This window comes from Onychostruthus taczanowskii, unplaced genomic scaffold, assembly GCF_017590055.1.
Source record: "Onychostruthus taczanowskii isolate IOZ18803 unplaced genomic scaffold, ASM1759005v1 scaffold21, whole genome shotgun sequence".
Classification (NCBI taxonomy): Eukaryota; Metazoa; Chordata; class Aves; order Passeriformes; family Passeridae; genus Onychostruthus; species Onychostruthus taczanowskii.
Window position 1 is genome coordinate 7,243,674 of NW_024499351.1, and position 14,372 is coordinate 7,258,045.

The following is a 14,372-nucleotide window of genomic DNA, read 5'->3' on the forward strand; positions in this document are numbered from 1 at the left end:
GGATTTTGTGCTATGCTTAGAAGCTTTCAAAACAGTGTGCCAGCTTTGGTTAGCCCAGCCTGGCTTTATCCAGCTGGTACAGGATTTCACACTAAACAATCTATTTCTGTAGCTACAGCATGCACTTCTGTCTGGAAGCAAATATTTACTCATTTGCTTTTAATTATTTATGGTCATGAAATAGCATCCGTATCTCAAATTTTTCCACAAAAATGGATACTCTTGTAGTTCACATCTGTGGCCATGAAAGGAAGCACAGTTCCCCAGTGTTGCTTATATTGTTTATTTGTTTTTAACTTCAAAACACAGATGACTTTCTCAAAACAAATAGAGTAATGGGGGGAATTGAGGTGCGCTCTCTTAGAAACTTTCCCAAGAAACACATCTGGAAGAGCATATTTTTGCAAAACAACTATATTTCAACACACCCAGACAGCAAGATTTCAAAAGTTTGTAAATAGCAGAGGTTAGCAAAGCGTGTTGCTGGTTTTTTCTTCCCTCCCCCTCCCCCCTCCTTCTTTTTCCCTTGTTTAAGTTGCAAGTGGCACTAAATGAACCCACAATTCCCATGGCTAACACAGAGACATTTTAAAAGAAATCTTTGAGTATGCAGTCAATTTACAAGATGGGAATTATGAAAACACACCTCCTCATTTTGATTCTGTAAAATAAACTTGGTGATATAACTGGATATTGTAACATCTGGTAGCCTGGCAACTGATTTAGGCCTACAGTATAGCTGTTTAAATCACTATCCCTAATTGCTACTTAGTTGGGTTTAAAAAAAGTCACTTTTTACCCACAGTCAGGTAACAACACTTTCTTTAGAAGCAAAAGTTGGATTATATTTTGTAAATAGCTCTGATGCCACACCTCACCAGTACTCTTAAAACCTAAGTCAGTTTTGGTTTCATTACCTGTACATCTCTTGCTCCACCTTCAGAGGAAGGTAGAAAAACAATCAGTTTGGAGACAGATCAGTAAAATCAAATCAGCTTTCCTGAATCAGAATGCCACAGCCAGGCCCTGCTCACCGGGAAGGTCAGTGGGGGTGGAAATAGTTCTGCAAACCAGTGAGGAAAATATGAAGCCACTGATCAGACTGCAGTGACTAGAAAACACCAGACTAGTATTTTCAATACATTACAACTCCTAGTCCTTGCACAGACACACACAGAGTCAGAAGATGGCCTATGAAGGCGATCTATGAAGACAGGCTGAGAGCTGGGGCTCTTTAGTCTGGAGGAGGCTTTGGGGAAAACTTACAGCAGCCTTCCAGTACAAAAGGGAAGCAAGACAGAGAGGGACTCTTTGCAAGTGATAGGACAAGGGGGAAAGATTTTAAACTGAAAGACAGTAGGTTTAGATTAGATATTAGGAAGAAATTATTCACTGAAATTCTTCACGCTGCAACAGGTTGCCCAGGGAACTGTGGGTGCTCCATCCATGGAAGCATTCAAGGCCAGGCTGGATGGGTCTCTGAGCAATCTGGTCTAGTGGAAGGTGTCCCTGTCCATGGCAGGGGGGTTGGAATGAGATGATCTAAAAGGTTCCTTCCAATTCAAAGTATTCTCTGATCCTATTCACACTCCCGTGAGGTGCCTGGGTCCTGTGAGGCCTGGGAGCCCTATGGTGGGCACACCTGGGTACCCTGCAGAGGGAACAGGGCTTTTCCCAGCACGTTGCAGCCTTTGGAGCTGTAGCAGCTCCACAGCAATCTCAGCAGGGCCAGTCTTCTCCTACAGCCATGGCTGTGAGGTACCACAGAGTTAAAACAATCATCTATGGCCATGACTGTTAAAGAGCAAAAGACATATTTGGAAATGTAGTCCAGAATTTATAAAATTTGGATAGGAATATATCAGTTAGTTTTGCTAGCTAATGCCTGCTCTCCTGAAGTCAGTCTTCCTGCACGCATGTGAAAATCAAGTGTTTCTGGCACTGGGTGTGCTGCCCACATTTTAATGTTCTTTGGAGCATTTTGTACCTACATATAAGGAAAATATCCCTTTACCATCTGATTTGCTTGAGTTGTATAGTCATCAGTGCTATAGCAAGAAACAGATGGAATGGGAATTAGTAAATTACTCAAGCACTGCTCTGTAGAGGGTCTTCCTGAACACAAACTGTGCATGTGTATTAAGCAGCCACAAAACTTACAATCTATCACATTCAATATTGGGGTTGTTGGATGGTGTATCAAGAATACCAAAATACACTTCCCTGTTTGCTGGAGGTGGGGTGTTGGTTGGGCTTCCCACCCCGGAATCAGGGCTTGGTGCAGGGTGCATTTCTGGTGCATACTTCTCTTCTTTCTGAGAAGGTTGTGGCTGCTTTGGTTTGAGGTTTTTGAAACGTTTGAGCTTCACAGGGTCCTTGACTTCCTTGGCACAATGGAACAAGATGAAAATGTCCCTTCGAAATTTGGAGCTCATTCCAAAGTAGATAATGGGATTGTAGAAGCTAGCAGACTTAGCAAACAAACTGGCAAGGATGCTGGTAAGGTTGGGCACAGGGTGACCATAGGCAGACCATATAGAGATGACAGCATATGGTGACCATGCAATAATGAAGGCTGTGCAAATGACAATAGAAACCTAAAAGACAGAAGAAGAATAATGTTAAATTTATTTTGGAAGACTACATAAGGGGAGCAAAACACTGAGAATAATAACTTGAACACTTGGCTGCAAGGGAAAGGTACAGATTGCCCTGAGGGTATGGTTTATAGGAGAATATGGACAAGCAAATGGTTTGCTTTTATGCAGCCAGGAAGACCTAGGAGCTACATATTGAATTTTGGCATGGTGGTGTGGTTGAGAAATGCCTCACCTAACAGAAAGAAAATAGCTACATTTCCATATTTTTATATGAATACAGAGGGTTTCAGGTAGACTTAACTAAACAGTGAGTAAACTGGAATCTGCACTCTAAATTCCAAGTATGCTCAGTAGTAGAACTTCTGAAAGAAAAGAGCATATGCCAAACCATATTTTTGGGGTTTGTGCTGTATAACTGACTCCAATTATATCTAGATTATTTTTCAAATGTGATGTAGCACCAATATTAACCAATTGATGCAGTAGAAATTTTAAACAAACCTCATGTTCTTCACTGACTTCAGACTGTCATTAGAGTTATAAAGAAATTAAATGTAATTGATTGGTTTTATTCTCTTCTCTTCTAGTTGAGATCAATTTTTGGAAAGACAGATTTCATTGAGATGACTCCCACCCAATATGACACCCAAACTCACCCTGGTGACATCCCGCTCTATTCTCCTCTGTCTGTCTGTGGGGTCACCCAGTCCTGTCAGTGCATGGCTTAGTTTGACTGTGTTGATGATCGACACATATGAGAAGACCATGACTGTGACAGGCAGGAAAAAGCAGCAGATAAAAATGGAGACGATGTAGGACTTGTAGATCGTAGAGAAGTTGGCTTTTGCCCAGTCTATCTCACATGTGCCATACATGCGATCTGGAAAGCAAGAATAAGTTGGTTAGCATTTTTAGAATATTGATCTGCTTTTGAGCAATTAATTTGTTAGTTAAAATGCTGTATTTTTCTTCTGTTAAGTATTACAGAATGGATCTTTCTGATTTAATGAGACAGGACATTCCTTCCTACTCAAACAATTTTTCAATACCATTTAGACTGTAAGAAATTTTAATGTGTATTATCATTCTATCAAGTTTGTACTGCCAGTGTAAATCCATAATGCACAAACTGTTGTTTCAGGATAGGAAACTGTGGCACTTTATTTAAAAAGAAAGGAAGGTTTTACATCCTTGAGTGATAAGTACTCTTATTTGTCATAATACTCTACACAGTAACTTCCTAAGATGAGTGCTGTAACAGCATAACAAGGAATTACATAGACAATGTGCCAAATGTAAAGCCACTACTTACATAACTAAGCAGGAGAAAAAAATACTGAGGCTTCTTGAGGTAATGGAACTTCTACTGCAGTGAGAGCCATGAGACTAAATAGATGCAGCTAATGATAAAGATTATGAGAAGACAAAACATAAATACTTAGAAAGATATGAGACCTTTTGATAAATGGAAACACACAGTCCTGCAACACAGAGATGCAGACGTTTAAAAATGAAGTCAAGCAGATTGCAGGGTCTACTGCTAGTGGGACACTAGAAGATCAGGGGCTTAAGGAAAAGGCAGTGGGAATAATGTGTAGTCTCTGTCTTGAACACTTTTATCAATAACAGTTTACTTCTTTAGGTCTCCTGATGTGTTTGCAAAGATGTCCTGATAGAAAACTTGAATTCTATAACCTTAGAGGTTTTCCCATAGGTTGTGAATTGCATACTTTCTTTTTTAAATGGAAAAAGCTGTGGGGTTTTTTCTGACAGCTACGGCAAAAAAATCAAATTACAAATAAAAAAAGCATAAATCAAAATTCGGAAAGTCAAGTATTAACAGGTCACAGAGGTAGAATTCAGGTGAAGACTACATGATTTAGCAGCATATCTATCCCTTACATCCAGTGGTAATTTTGAAGAGAAAAAAATTCCCTTAATTCCTCACAGGTGATAGGAGATTTAAACAGGAGGAATTAAATGAGCAAAAGCTTAAAATCTCTTTTGTGATTCTCATCAAAAAGAGCTCAGTATTTTATCACCAGAAGTTCTAGATGTTGCTGTCTGAATGTGTTCTATAATAGAAATAGACTTTTCTCTCCTTTGCCTTTTTTGTCAGTAGACCTCAAGATTCAAAAATACAACCGTAAAATCTGGCTTAATTCTGGGTTTCTGCTTTTGAAAACTTTTTCCTGAAAAATGAAACCAGCCTCCAGATGACAGGAAATAAAATCTAGCAGATTTTCCACAAGTCAGAATTCAGAGCTATGTTTTCCCCCTCCACAGGGACAAAAACAAGTGGCTTTCCTAAAAATCGGTGGGTTCCTGGGGGCCCCTGAAGATACTGTGTAGTAGTGAAAGGCCCGAGTCAGCCAGCTGTGATGTGCTGTGCTCTGCTGGTGCCTGCTGCTGGGCTCCCACATCTCTGGGAGGTGTGCTTAGAGACACCCCAGGAACCCGAAATTGCTGTGAGTCTCAGCAGGGGAAAGCACTCCTAGAAGCAGTCTTGAAAACTGCTGTCAAGGAATTGAATTCAAACAGGGTCCATGGAGGCACTTGAATGTCCTGGCAAAGTAATGTTGCCCAAAATGTCCCTGGCTCCAGTTTAAGGCCAAAACCAGACATCAGAAGTCCCCCTATAAATGAAGAGCTGGTGGATTAATGTAAAAAGAGCACAGATCACCATAAGATACACAGAAAATTACCAGTCAAAAACAACCAAGTTTATGACAGTCCAGAGTGCAAAAATATGACATAAAATTCAGACCGTGTAATAAACAGTTTGAATTTGTCTCAAACCAAAGGTCTATTGAGCCAAATATCTTGGGAGCATTTTGGTTTGTGAAGGATAGAACATTTAACCAGCTATAGGAATGGCTGCTTTTCTCACAGCCATATTTCAAGGGTCCAAAGATGTCTCAAAGCTTCCATACTTAGTAAATAAGAGAATATATGCACATAACTGCTTCAGTAACTCTCCATAGATTTCATGACTTCTCAAAGAATGCAGAGGCCTACAGAATCCAGACAGGTAACTGCTGGACAATGTCAGTCACATAATTTCCATTGATGGGACTTCTGTATCATTACCATTTGTTCCTAGATATTTGGTTTGTTGAATTCTTACAGGTTTAAATAGAGGCAATTTTTTCATCTTTCACCCATGAAGAAATTTTATGGTCTGTCACATGCCTTAGCCACTGAATTTCTGCAGTGTTCACTACACAAATTTTTTCCTTTTTTTCCTCTCCTTCCTTTTCTGATAAGGCCTTATCTTGTACCCTAATTCTTTGACTGACAAACTTTCCAGCACCTTTGAGTTCCTTTGCTGTGCAAGTTTTCATATTTTCAACAAATTGTTTTGCCAAATCTTTCTGTCTTGTCTTATTATAATTTCAAGTTTAACTTGCTGGAACTCATGTTCTTTGCTAGTTTCCTAAACTTGACAGTTTTTGAAAGATGTCTTTTGATAGTTTTCTTTATCTCACTGCTTAACCATGCCAAGTATTTCTGGCCTCTGTTTGTCCATAGGCAATATGCACTTGGTCCAAGCCTTTCCTGTGATATCTTAAAAAAAAAAATCTCTTTATAGCTGATACCAAAGCAGGCAACGCTCTGCACCTACGTCACACACAATGAATTATTTCCTCAGTTCCACTGATAATCAGCCTGGTTTATCACAAACAGCAAAAAAGAAACTTTGTTAAGTGGAGAGGTGCCAAGTACAACTGAGAGATACCTGTTACCTGTATAACTGCCCCAGCCAAGCAATGGAGCTGCGGACCAGAAGAAAGCGGCCACCCAAATGAGAACCAGGGCCACCGACATGCTGCTGTTGCTGATGCAGTGACCTGCAATGGCATGCTTGGGTCAGAAAATAGTGCTTGGAAAGGCACACATATCTCTGAAATCCAAATGCACTCCTATACCACCAGCTAATAAGTATAACAGCTATTAAAAAAATTAGGATAGAAAAATGCATATTCATAAGAAAAGTTTGATTTTGAAAGCATCTGTCAGTCTTGTGTTCCCACTGAAGTGTGGAAATGAATGTTTTTTAAGCAGGGGACAATGAGTTTGTTGAGTGCTGTCGAATTAGCGAATTCTGTGTTAGACTTATGCTTTGTAATTTTGTAAATTGCAGGATACAGTTGTATTTTACATAGAAATTAACAAGATAAATTGAAATTCAGGGGATTTTCTTACTTGCATCAAGATTTTTCCCTGTTAAAAAGGGGAAAATAGCCCTGTCTATATTAGCCATTTAATACAAAAGATTCAATCTGTCCTGCATACACTGTAGTTATTTCTTCATTTATGTGGGAAATATTTATGCATCCACCAATTTCTGTTCCTCAACATTTCTGTAATGTTATACTGGTACTTGCTCAAATTTACTTGAGATTCAAACAGAAATTATGCACACCATCAGATGGATGTGTGGTAGAGCTTCACAAAAGAGAAATGTGGGTTTTGAATATGACTTCTTAACAGGCAATGAATAGAAGATGTAGGATTACATCACAGCCAAGCTCTATCAGCTCCAGCACCAGTTCATGCTGAAAGTTAACTTCAACAAGTCTATCATTGCACCAAACTGCAGAAGAACTTTCTGTGAAAAAAATACCTTCCTGCAGAAGTTCTTATCACAGCAAATACTCCTCATGCTACTAAAGAGGAAAACTCACCTGATGCAGCCCATGTACTTATATATGCTTGCCCTACAGACATTGATAGGTTCCTGCCCAAAAGAAGGTGCAAGCCACTTGCAACAAAGGCATGAAAATTGATCTGATCCCTGACTGGAATCTTCTCAAACATTATCTCATAGAAGATCAAATATTTTTCAGTGAGATCCACACAAGGATGTCTAACTTAGGAGCAATTTGAGTCATACTTTGAGGAATACAGAGGGTTAGCAGTACCTGTGGTATCTTTGACCATGAGTTTACCCATGGTGACCTAAGTGCACTTGCAATAATTTGGCTCTTACTGGAATTAACCCTGAAGGATTCTATGAAAACATGTTTGTAATGTAAATGACTGTATTATGTCCTGGTTTTCAATGCATTTAATTTATATTTAATATAGCCTGCCTGACTGATAATAGTGACTGAGAGAAATAAACATTTGCACCAGGTTGAGTGAAGGCAGAACTGGAGTTGCCTTTATTCCTTACCTCTCTCAGGATGGCAGCCCTTGATATAGCGTGTCACACTGATCACTGTAAGAGTATTAATGCTAGCCAGGCCAAAGAGAAGTGTCAGAAAGCCATCAACCTGAAAAACAAAGCAGTACAGGATGTTCTGTTACTGCAGAGAGTTGAGGGGGAAAAGAACCACAAGAATTTCTCCTGTCATTTTCATGTTAATGAACTTTTTCCAGAATGAAGTTTTTCCAGAAACCCAACTAGCAGAGAAATGCAAAATGTCAAGTGCAGTTATCTTCTATAGGATCAGTGAGCAACTAAATGTTCAAAAATTATATAAGTGCTCTGTCATGTACATACAATAAGCAAGCAAGCACACCCTTACATTTATGCTTCCCTTAAATGACTTGCTAAATGAAGGAGAAAAACTTTGAACTGGAAAGAAGAAAAGCCCTGAACAGGCAAAAGTGCCCTGGATGCAGCTGCCCTGCTTATACAGAACAAACGTGCAAACTGATCCTAAGAAATTTAGGCCAAAGAGGGCAGAATGTAGGAGTTGAAGGGCTGGGTTGAGTGAGAAAAGAGCTTTTTTTTTTTTTTTTCTTAATACACCTCCAAACCTAAATAGATCCAGTGATTGAGTCTCAATGTCTGGTGCTGCTGGGCTATTTCTGAAGCCCTGATCCTCATCCCCTCGCTGTGACGCAGGCAGAGCCGTGCAGCTCTGTGGCTCCTGCTGACACCAGTGCCCCAGCCACATCCCGGGATGGCCACAGCTCTGTGAACTTCACAGCCAGGTATAACCAGGATGTTCTGTCGGCTGTAGCAGACATGGATGCAGCCATCTGCTAGGGAGCACTGTATGGCTGGGAAATGATCCAGGCAAAATGCTGACAGCCAGTCCCTTATTTTTTTGGAATCTTGCAATGGCATATTAAACTGTCCAGAGCAGAGGAGCTCTTGAAGGTGCCAGTTTTACACCTAGTGAAGCAAGAATATTAAGTGTCTCTGGACAGTAACTTGGCATTAAAATACTGACATTTTTGGTGGAAAGGCACACCATTATTCTACAGGAACAAACTCTATCTTTGTATGAATGGGCACAACTCCTGTGGAATTCAGTTTATCCCAGCACTGAATCTGGGGCTTCAATCCAGGCTTAAATCTAAGACCCTGGCAGATTGTATAAATTAAATTGGGTGAAGGGTTAGAAAAAGGACAGCTTCATCACTTCTTTCACTGGTGCTTTTTCTTACTACCAGTGTCCTCATATTGACTCTAAATACTTATTGCCATCTTTTACAGACCCACCACATTTTAAACACATGCAAGGCTTGCTACCACAACAATCTACACTCCAGTTACAGTCAGCTCATGCTTGGTGTATGAATGCAACCATGTTTAAAACAGACTTTCATCAGCTACTTGCTAGAAGCTGCACTTGGCTGAATTTGGTCTGCTGTGTGCTGTGAATGTTGGTGAAATACCTGGATATGTAAATGTGCTCTGAATTTCATTATCCTTACTGGTGCAAACAGCTGCTACTTCTCCATTTGCTCTAATAATGCTTCATAGATATGGAAAACATAATGAACATAATCCTAAGGAATTGCACTAGGTATCAGATTAGAAAGGAAGCATATTTCAACAAAGATGCAAATAAACACTTTGAAATTAAGCCTAAAGAGCTATGAGATTGAATACTAAATGAGCAAAACAGGCTTCTCACTGTGTATCATAGGCCTATGTTAAAAGCAGGGGAGTTTTTCTGAAATAGATCTGTTTGTTTTATCACTGGCAGATGTGACCATTTTTCTCCTACCCTCCTTCTCTGATGTCAGACCAAAGAGAGACAATTATATCAAGTGATCGGTTCAAACAGCCTTTGAGCACACCAAAAAGGGAGGAAGGTAGAAATACACTCTTGGTAAAAAGTAAGGTAGGTAAAAATACACTCTTGGCCTTTAAGATGGAGCTGTCACCATAAGAAAGAAAAGCCTAGATGTTTTCTTTTGAGTGGTGCCTTGCTAAAAAACCCCGCAGTTTTATCTAAATCAACACAGTTCATAGGACTGAGCCATTTTCAGTACCACATCTTGTTTGCATACTATTTCATACCAGCATTTCATCAGACCTTCTGCAGGTGTGGGGGCTGCCACCAGAGACGTTGCCAGGGCCAAATGGTTTGTAAGTGGCTAAGTGGCAGCAGCCTCCCAGGGCAGCTGTCACTGCCCCCATGCTGGCCACAGGCTCGGTGGCTTGGGAACAGTGACAGTGGGAAACATTACGAAGCAGAGGGAGCTCTGGGGATGACAAGAGCTTGGGTGAAATGAATAAAGCAGGTAAATGGTGGCTCTCAAACTGCAGAACAGCCCATACAGGAGCCACAGCATCTGGAACATTTAACAACAAGAGACCATCCAACAGGCTGCTTTGGGAGCATGATGCTCAGACCACTCTTGTCCCAGACTTTTATTGGCAACAAGTGGCTTTTGAGCCCTACTACGCATAAACCATTTCCCATCAAGTTTGTCAATGCTGCAACACTTTTATATCATTGTCACTTAGACATATGTCCTCAGAAGAAAACAAGGGATCTTCCTCTAGATACAGCCAATTTGCTTCAAGCTTACACCTACTAGATTTGGAGGAAAGATCTCTGCTACTTTTTCTGATCTTGAACAGACAGCACTGACTGTAGGTAGCAAGGCAACTGCTAGGCACCCAAGTAGGTAACACGAGAAAAACTGCTTTAACATAGTCCCAATTTCTATAGACAGAGATTAATATTTGCATGCTACAAAAATATGTGATAATTTCAGTTTTCTGCTTCTTTAAAGATATATGGAATGACAGCCAAGGAAATACTAGAGTAGTAAATAACATTTAATTACTTTGGAATATTGATGCTCTTCTCCTTACACAGTTCTGGTTTTCCTTTTATTCTACCCCCCAGCCATCTCCTTCCTTCCATGGTCATAATACTTCTTCCATTTTTGTTTAATGCAATTTTTTCCTTCCTATTATTAATTTTGATCAAATAGCAGCAGTGTTAACAGGCAGTAATGAATTCTGACATAAACACAACGTTGATTCCATGGTAATTTTAATAACACCAGCTTTCCTTTCTACCCATTAAGAAGCAGGAGTAGATTAGTAATTTTAAAAGCTTTCTCTCAGTGCTCTACCAGCATTACTCCCTTGGCTATACAGATATGCATGGAAGGTGCTCATTATCTTTATGCTGCCTGGAAGCTAAGACACAACTGAGGAAAAAACTGTGGTTTTTTCTGCTTTGTACTTGTGCCTGACTTTAAATCTCACTAATGCTCTTGGAGCACTATTTACGACCCACAATACATAGAGCTTCTACTGCATGCAAATTCATTTGCTTCAACACAGAGAGAGTTAGGAATCCCTAATGCACTATGAAATTTTTAGCTGTGAGCTTGGGTGTGCCTCACTTTTACTACCTTTAATACTTATGAATCCCTTCTGATCCATAAAGGTTGTCTTCATTTAAAGCAGAGAAAAATATAGCCTATTGTTCATAATATCGGATTAATCAAGGTTTAATTGCACAAAAGCAGATTGCCAAAATAGCTATAACTTTTCACTTTGGGCCAAAACATTGATCTCACCAGCCACAAAGGCTGTCTCACTCCCTCCTCTGGCCAACTGGTAAATCTGTTGCAATTTCCCAAAGTCCATTTGCTTCCCTTCAGAACCATGGCATCCTGTATTTTTCTTCTATTGAAAATGAGATAATGAATATGTAAAGAAAAGTATAAACTTCAAACAGGGATTATTTGCCCACATCATATACCTAAAGTTGCCACAATAAGCTCTCTCAGAATTACTATTTTTTAATACAGATCAGATTATTCTGAGATCATAATGTAATTAGATAATGGCAATAAACCTCATTCAACATCAAGAAATGAAAAAGCACTTAAATCAATCTTCAAGAAACACATAAGTAAAAGCAATTGTAGATACGTTGGAATAGATATTTTAAAATAAAAACCTTAATTTTAAATTTAACAATTTCTTAATGTTTGAAGTAAATGCAAAAATATTCCACTTGAGTCTGATGACAACATAATTCTTCCATCTCTCAAATATACTATGATGTGTCAACTGGACTACAGTAACTCTTTAGTCACAGAGGTTCTAGAAGGACTACTGAGTTCAGTAATCAAAATTAGTCTTCACAAAAGACTACTTAAAACCCACAGTGCATAGTGTTCCTAAAGCACTCAGTTTCTTTGAGATTTTCTACAGTATAGGAGGTGAAAGAGACTTACCATTTGCTACAGTGCCCACAACATCTTTTTCTCATGGGACACTGTTCTGGTGTGTTTGCATCCTGCCTTATAAAATATCTCAGTAGGCTTCAAGGATAGCTACACACAGAGGAGATGGCATTAACCCAAGCCTTTAGAGGGCTCTGACACAAATGCCCCTCCATGTATAAGTAAACAATGAGAATCAATATGCTACAGGATTAGAGAGTTTAAACCATTAAGTGAGAGAATCAGACATTCAGTATTTTGCACTCACAGAGTGATTAAATCTTTCTGTGGCTGGTATATATTCTAAAGATAAAAAATATGAATGCAGTATTTAGACTGTACTATTATGTGTCCAGATATGTAATTATGCTACTTATACTATATAGTTAATGTACGTTCAGTGGCACTGTCAATATACGCAGGTCAAGTTTTGGCTTTAGTAAACCTGGGAAACCCAGTTTCATCTACCAGGTTAATCAATTAAGGTTCAAGATACACTTTGGGCTGACCTTTAGCTACTGTAGTTGCAGCCTCTCAGGCCACAATTTCTACTCCTAGTTGTGCCTGCCCCTATCAAGAAGCACATCTATGAATACCACTGGTGGGGATGCCCTTGAGGGCACGGCATTAATTGAACACATAGAAATTTCTTGCTGAATTTCCTTACACAGACTCATCAGATAATAATCTTACTTCAAATACTCCATCTCCAAATGCTTGGTAACACACCTGCTTTCTAGCTCTGGGTAGATGCCATGGAATCATGGCAGGTTTTATGCCTCTCATGTCCCCTCATGAAGAATAAATGGGGAGCATGTAGTTCATACCACCAGATGATCCAGACACAATGGAAAGATTCCCATATTCAGGTTAAATGCTGAATTGCCATTGTCCTTCTGTGAATTAGTGCAGAGGGATATTAAGAAGCACTAGATAGGAAAATCTAGCATTGTCCTTTGGGAATGTGTGTGCTACACTGTAAAATTCTTTTCAGTGGGCCTGAGCCAAAACTCCTCTCCACTGTAGTGACGTTAATTCAGAGTCTACTTGTTTATTGTCAACATCACCATTAATACAAACAAACAAATATGCAGTTAAAAGAAGAGTCACCTGTCTCATCTTTACATTACCATAAAAGGCAAGGATGTGGCCTGTAGATAACTGAAATCCATGCACATCTTTTTTTTTAAAGTACTTTCTTTTCCATTTCAGAATATCATGTTAAATGTTTCTTGAGGTTTACACACCTCAAAGGAATCACAGGTACCAATGCTTATGGACTTTGCCAGGCCAGCCCAGAGACAAGTGACCCTACACCTTCTCCAAAGTACAATCCTCTGTGCTGCTTCCCAACAAGAAGGAATCTGCTTACATAGCCACCCTCAGGTTTATACAAGGACATCTCTGACTGCTGAATGCCTACAAATGAATTTGCTCTTCTGCTCAGGAAGGTCCTAGGCAAAAGGCAGGGCAGGTTAGTGATGGTACCAGCTCAGCTTTAAGTGACCAAGACAGGAATATGTTATTTTCCTGAAAGCCTGAAAAAGCTGCATGGCTACTAGCACATCTCCTCTTAGGTTAATACTCTTGCCCCCTCTGATCCTGTACCAAAAAACCAGGAGAGTCACAAGCATTTCCAAGGAGTCCTAGTAGACCAGGGAGAGCATGGAAGGAAGTATAAAAGATGTAGTTTATCAGCCCCCTCTGGATCCTGTACCAAAAAAACAGGAGAGTCACAAGCTTTTCCAAGGAGTCCTAGTAGACCAGGGAGAGCATAGAAGTAAGTATAAAAGATGTAGTTATCCTTGGCCTTAAAGAGCAATCTGGAAACCCACGAAGTGCAACGTCATCCCTTTCTGCAGGGACAGTGGTGTGGAAGTCCTGCGGAAGGAAGTATAAAAGATGTAGTTTATCCTTGGCCTTAAAGAACAATCTGGAAACCCATCAAGTGCAACGTCATCCCTTTCTGCAGGGACAGTGGTGTGGAAGTCCTGCATGTCATGTCATATACAGCCCATTGCAAGCAGTAGTCATCTTGTCATTGATTCACTCAGCACAAGATCTAGGTCAGGACCTGATTTGTTTCCTATGTACTATCAGTGTACTCACTTACTGGAATAAATTTTTTGTGATAGAGAAGATGAGTACATGTGAGATAGAGCTATATAAGGTATTTACAAATTTTATCAGAGTGATATTTTAATTTCAGATGAAATTTTGCTTAAAAGCCAGTGAAAGGATGTGGTGCACAGAGAGGAGTCAGAAGAATATTATTTGTTGCCCTGTGTTGAGAAGATCTTGAATGATGAAGGAGCAACAGACAGCATT

At 39.7% G+C, this 14,372-nt stretch overlaps 1 protein-coding gene across 1 annotated transcript in view; it reads right to left on the minus strand.

The window, feature by feature from the left end:
* Window positions 1-267: 267 nt before the first annotated feature.
* Window positions 268-14,372, minus strand: part of LOC121335838 (opsin-5-like) — a 29,542-nt gene continuing 15,437 nt past the window's right edge. Inside the window, exons 3-6 of the mRNA XM_041404372.1 lie at window positions 7,780-7,879; window positions 6,347-6,451; window positions 3,257-3,480; window positions 268-2,597 (exon numbers count right to left, since the gene is read on the minus strand). Of these exons, the coding sequence (XP_041260306.1) occupies window positions 2,157-2,597; window positions 3,257-3,480; window positions 6,347-6,451; window positions 7,780-7,879 (870 nt within the window). The 3' untranslated portion in view covers window positions 268-2,156. The remainder of the gene's footprint in view (window positions 2,598-3,256; window positions 3,481-6,346; window positions 6,452-7,779; window positions 7,880-14,372) is intronic.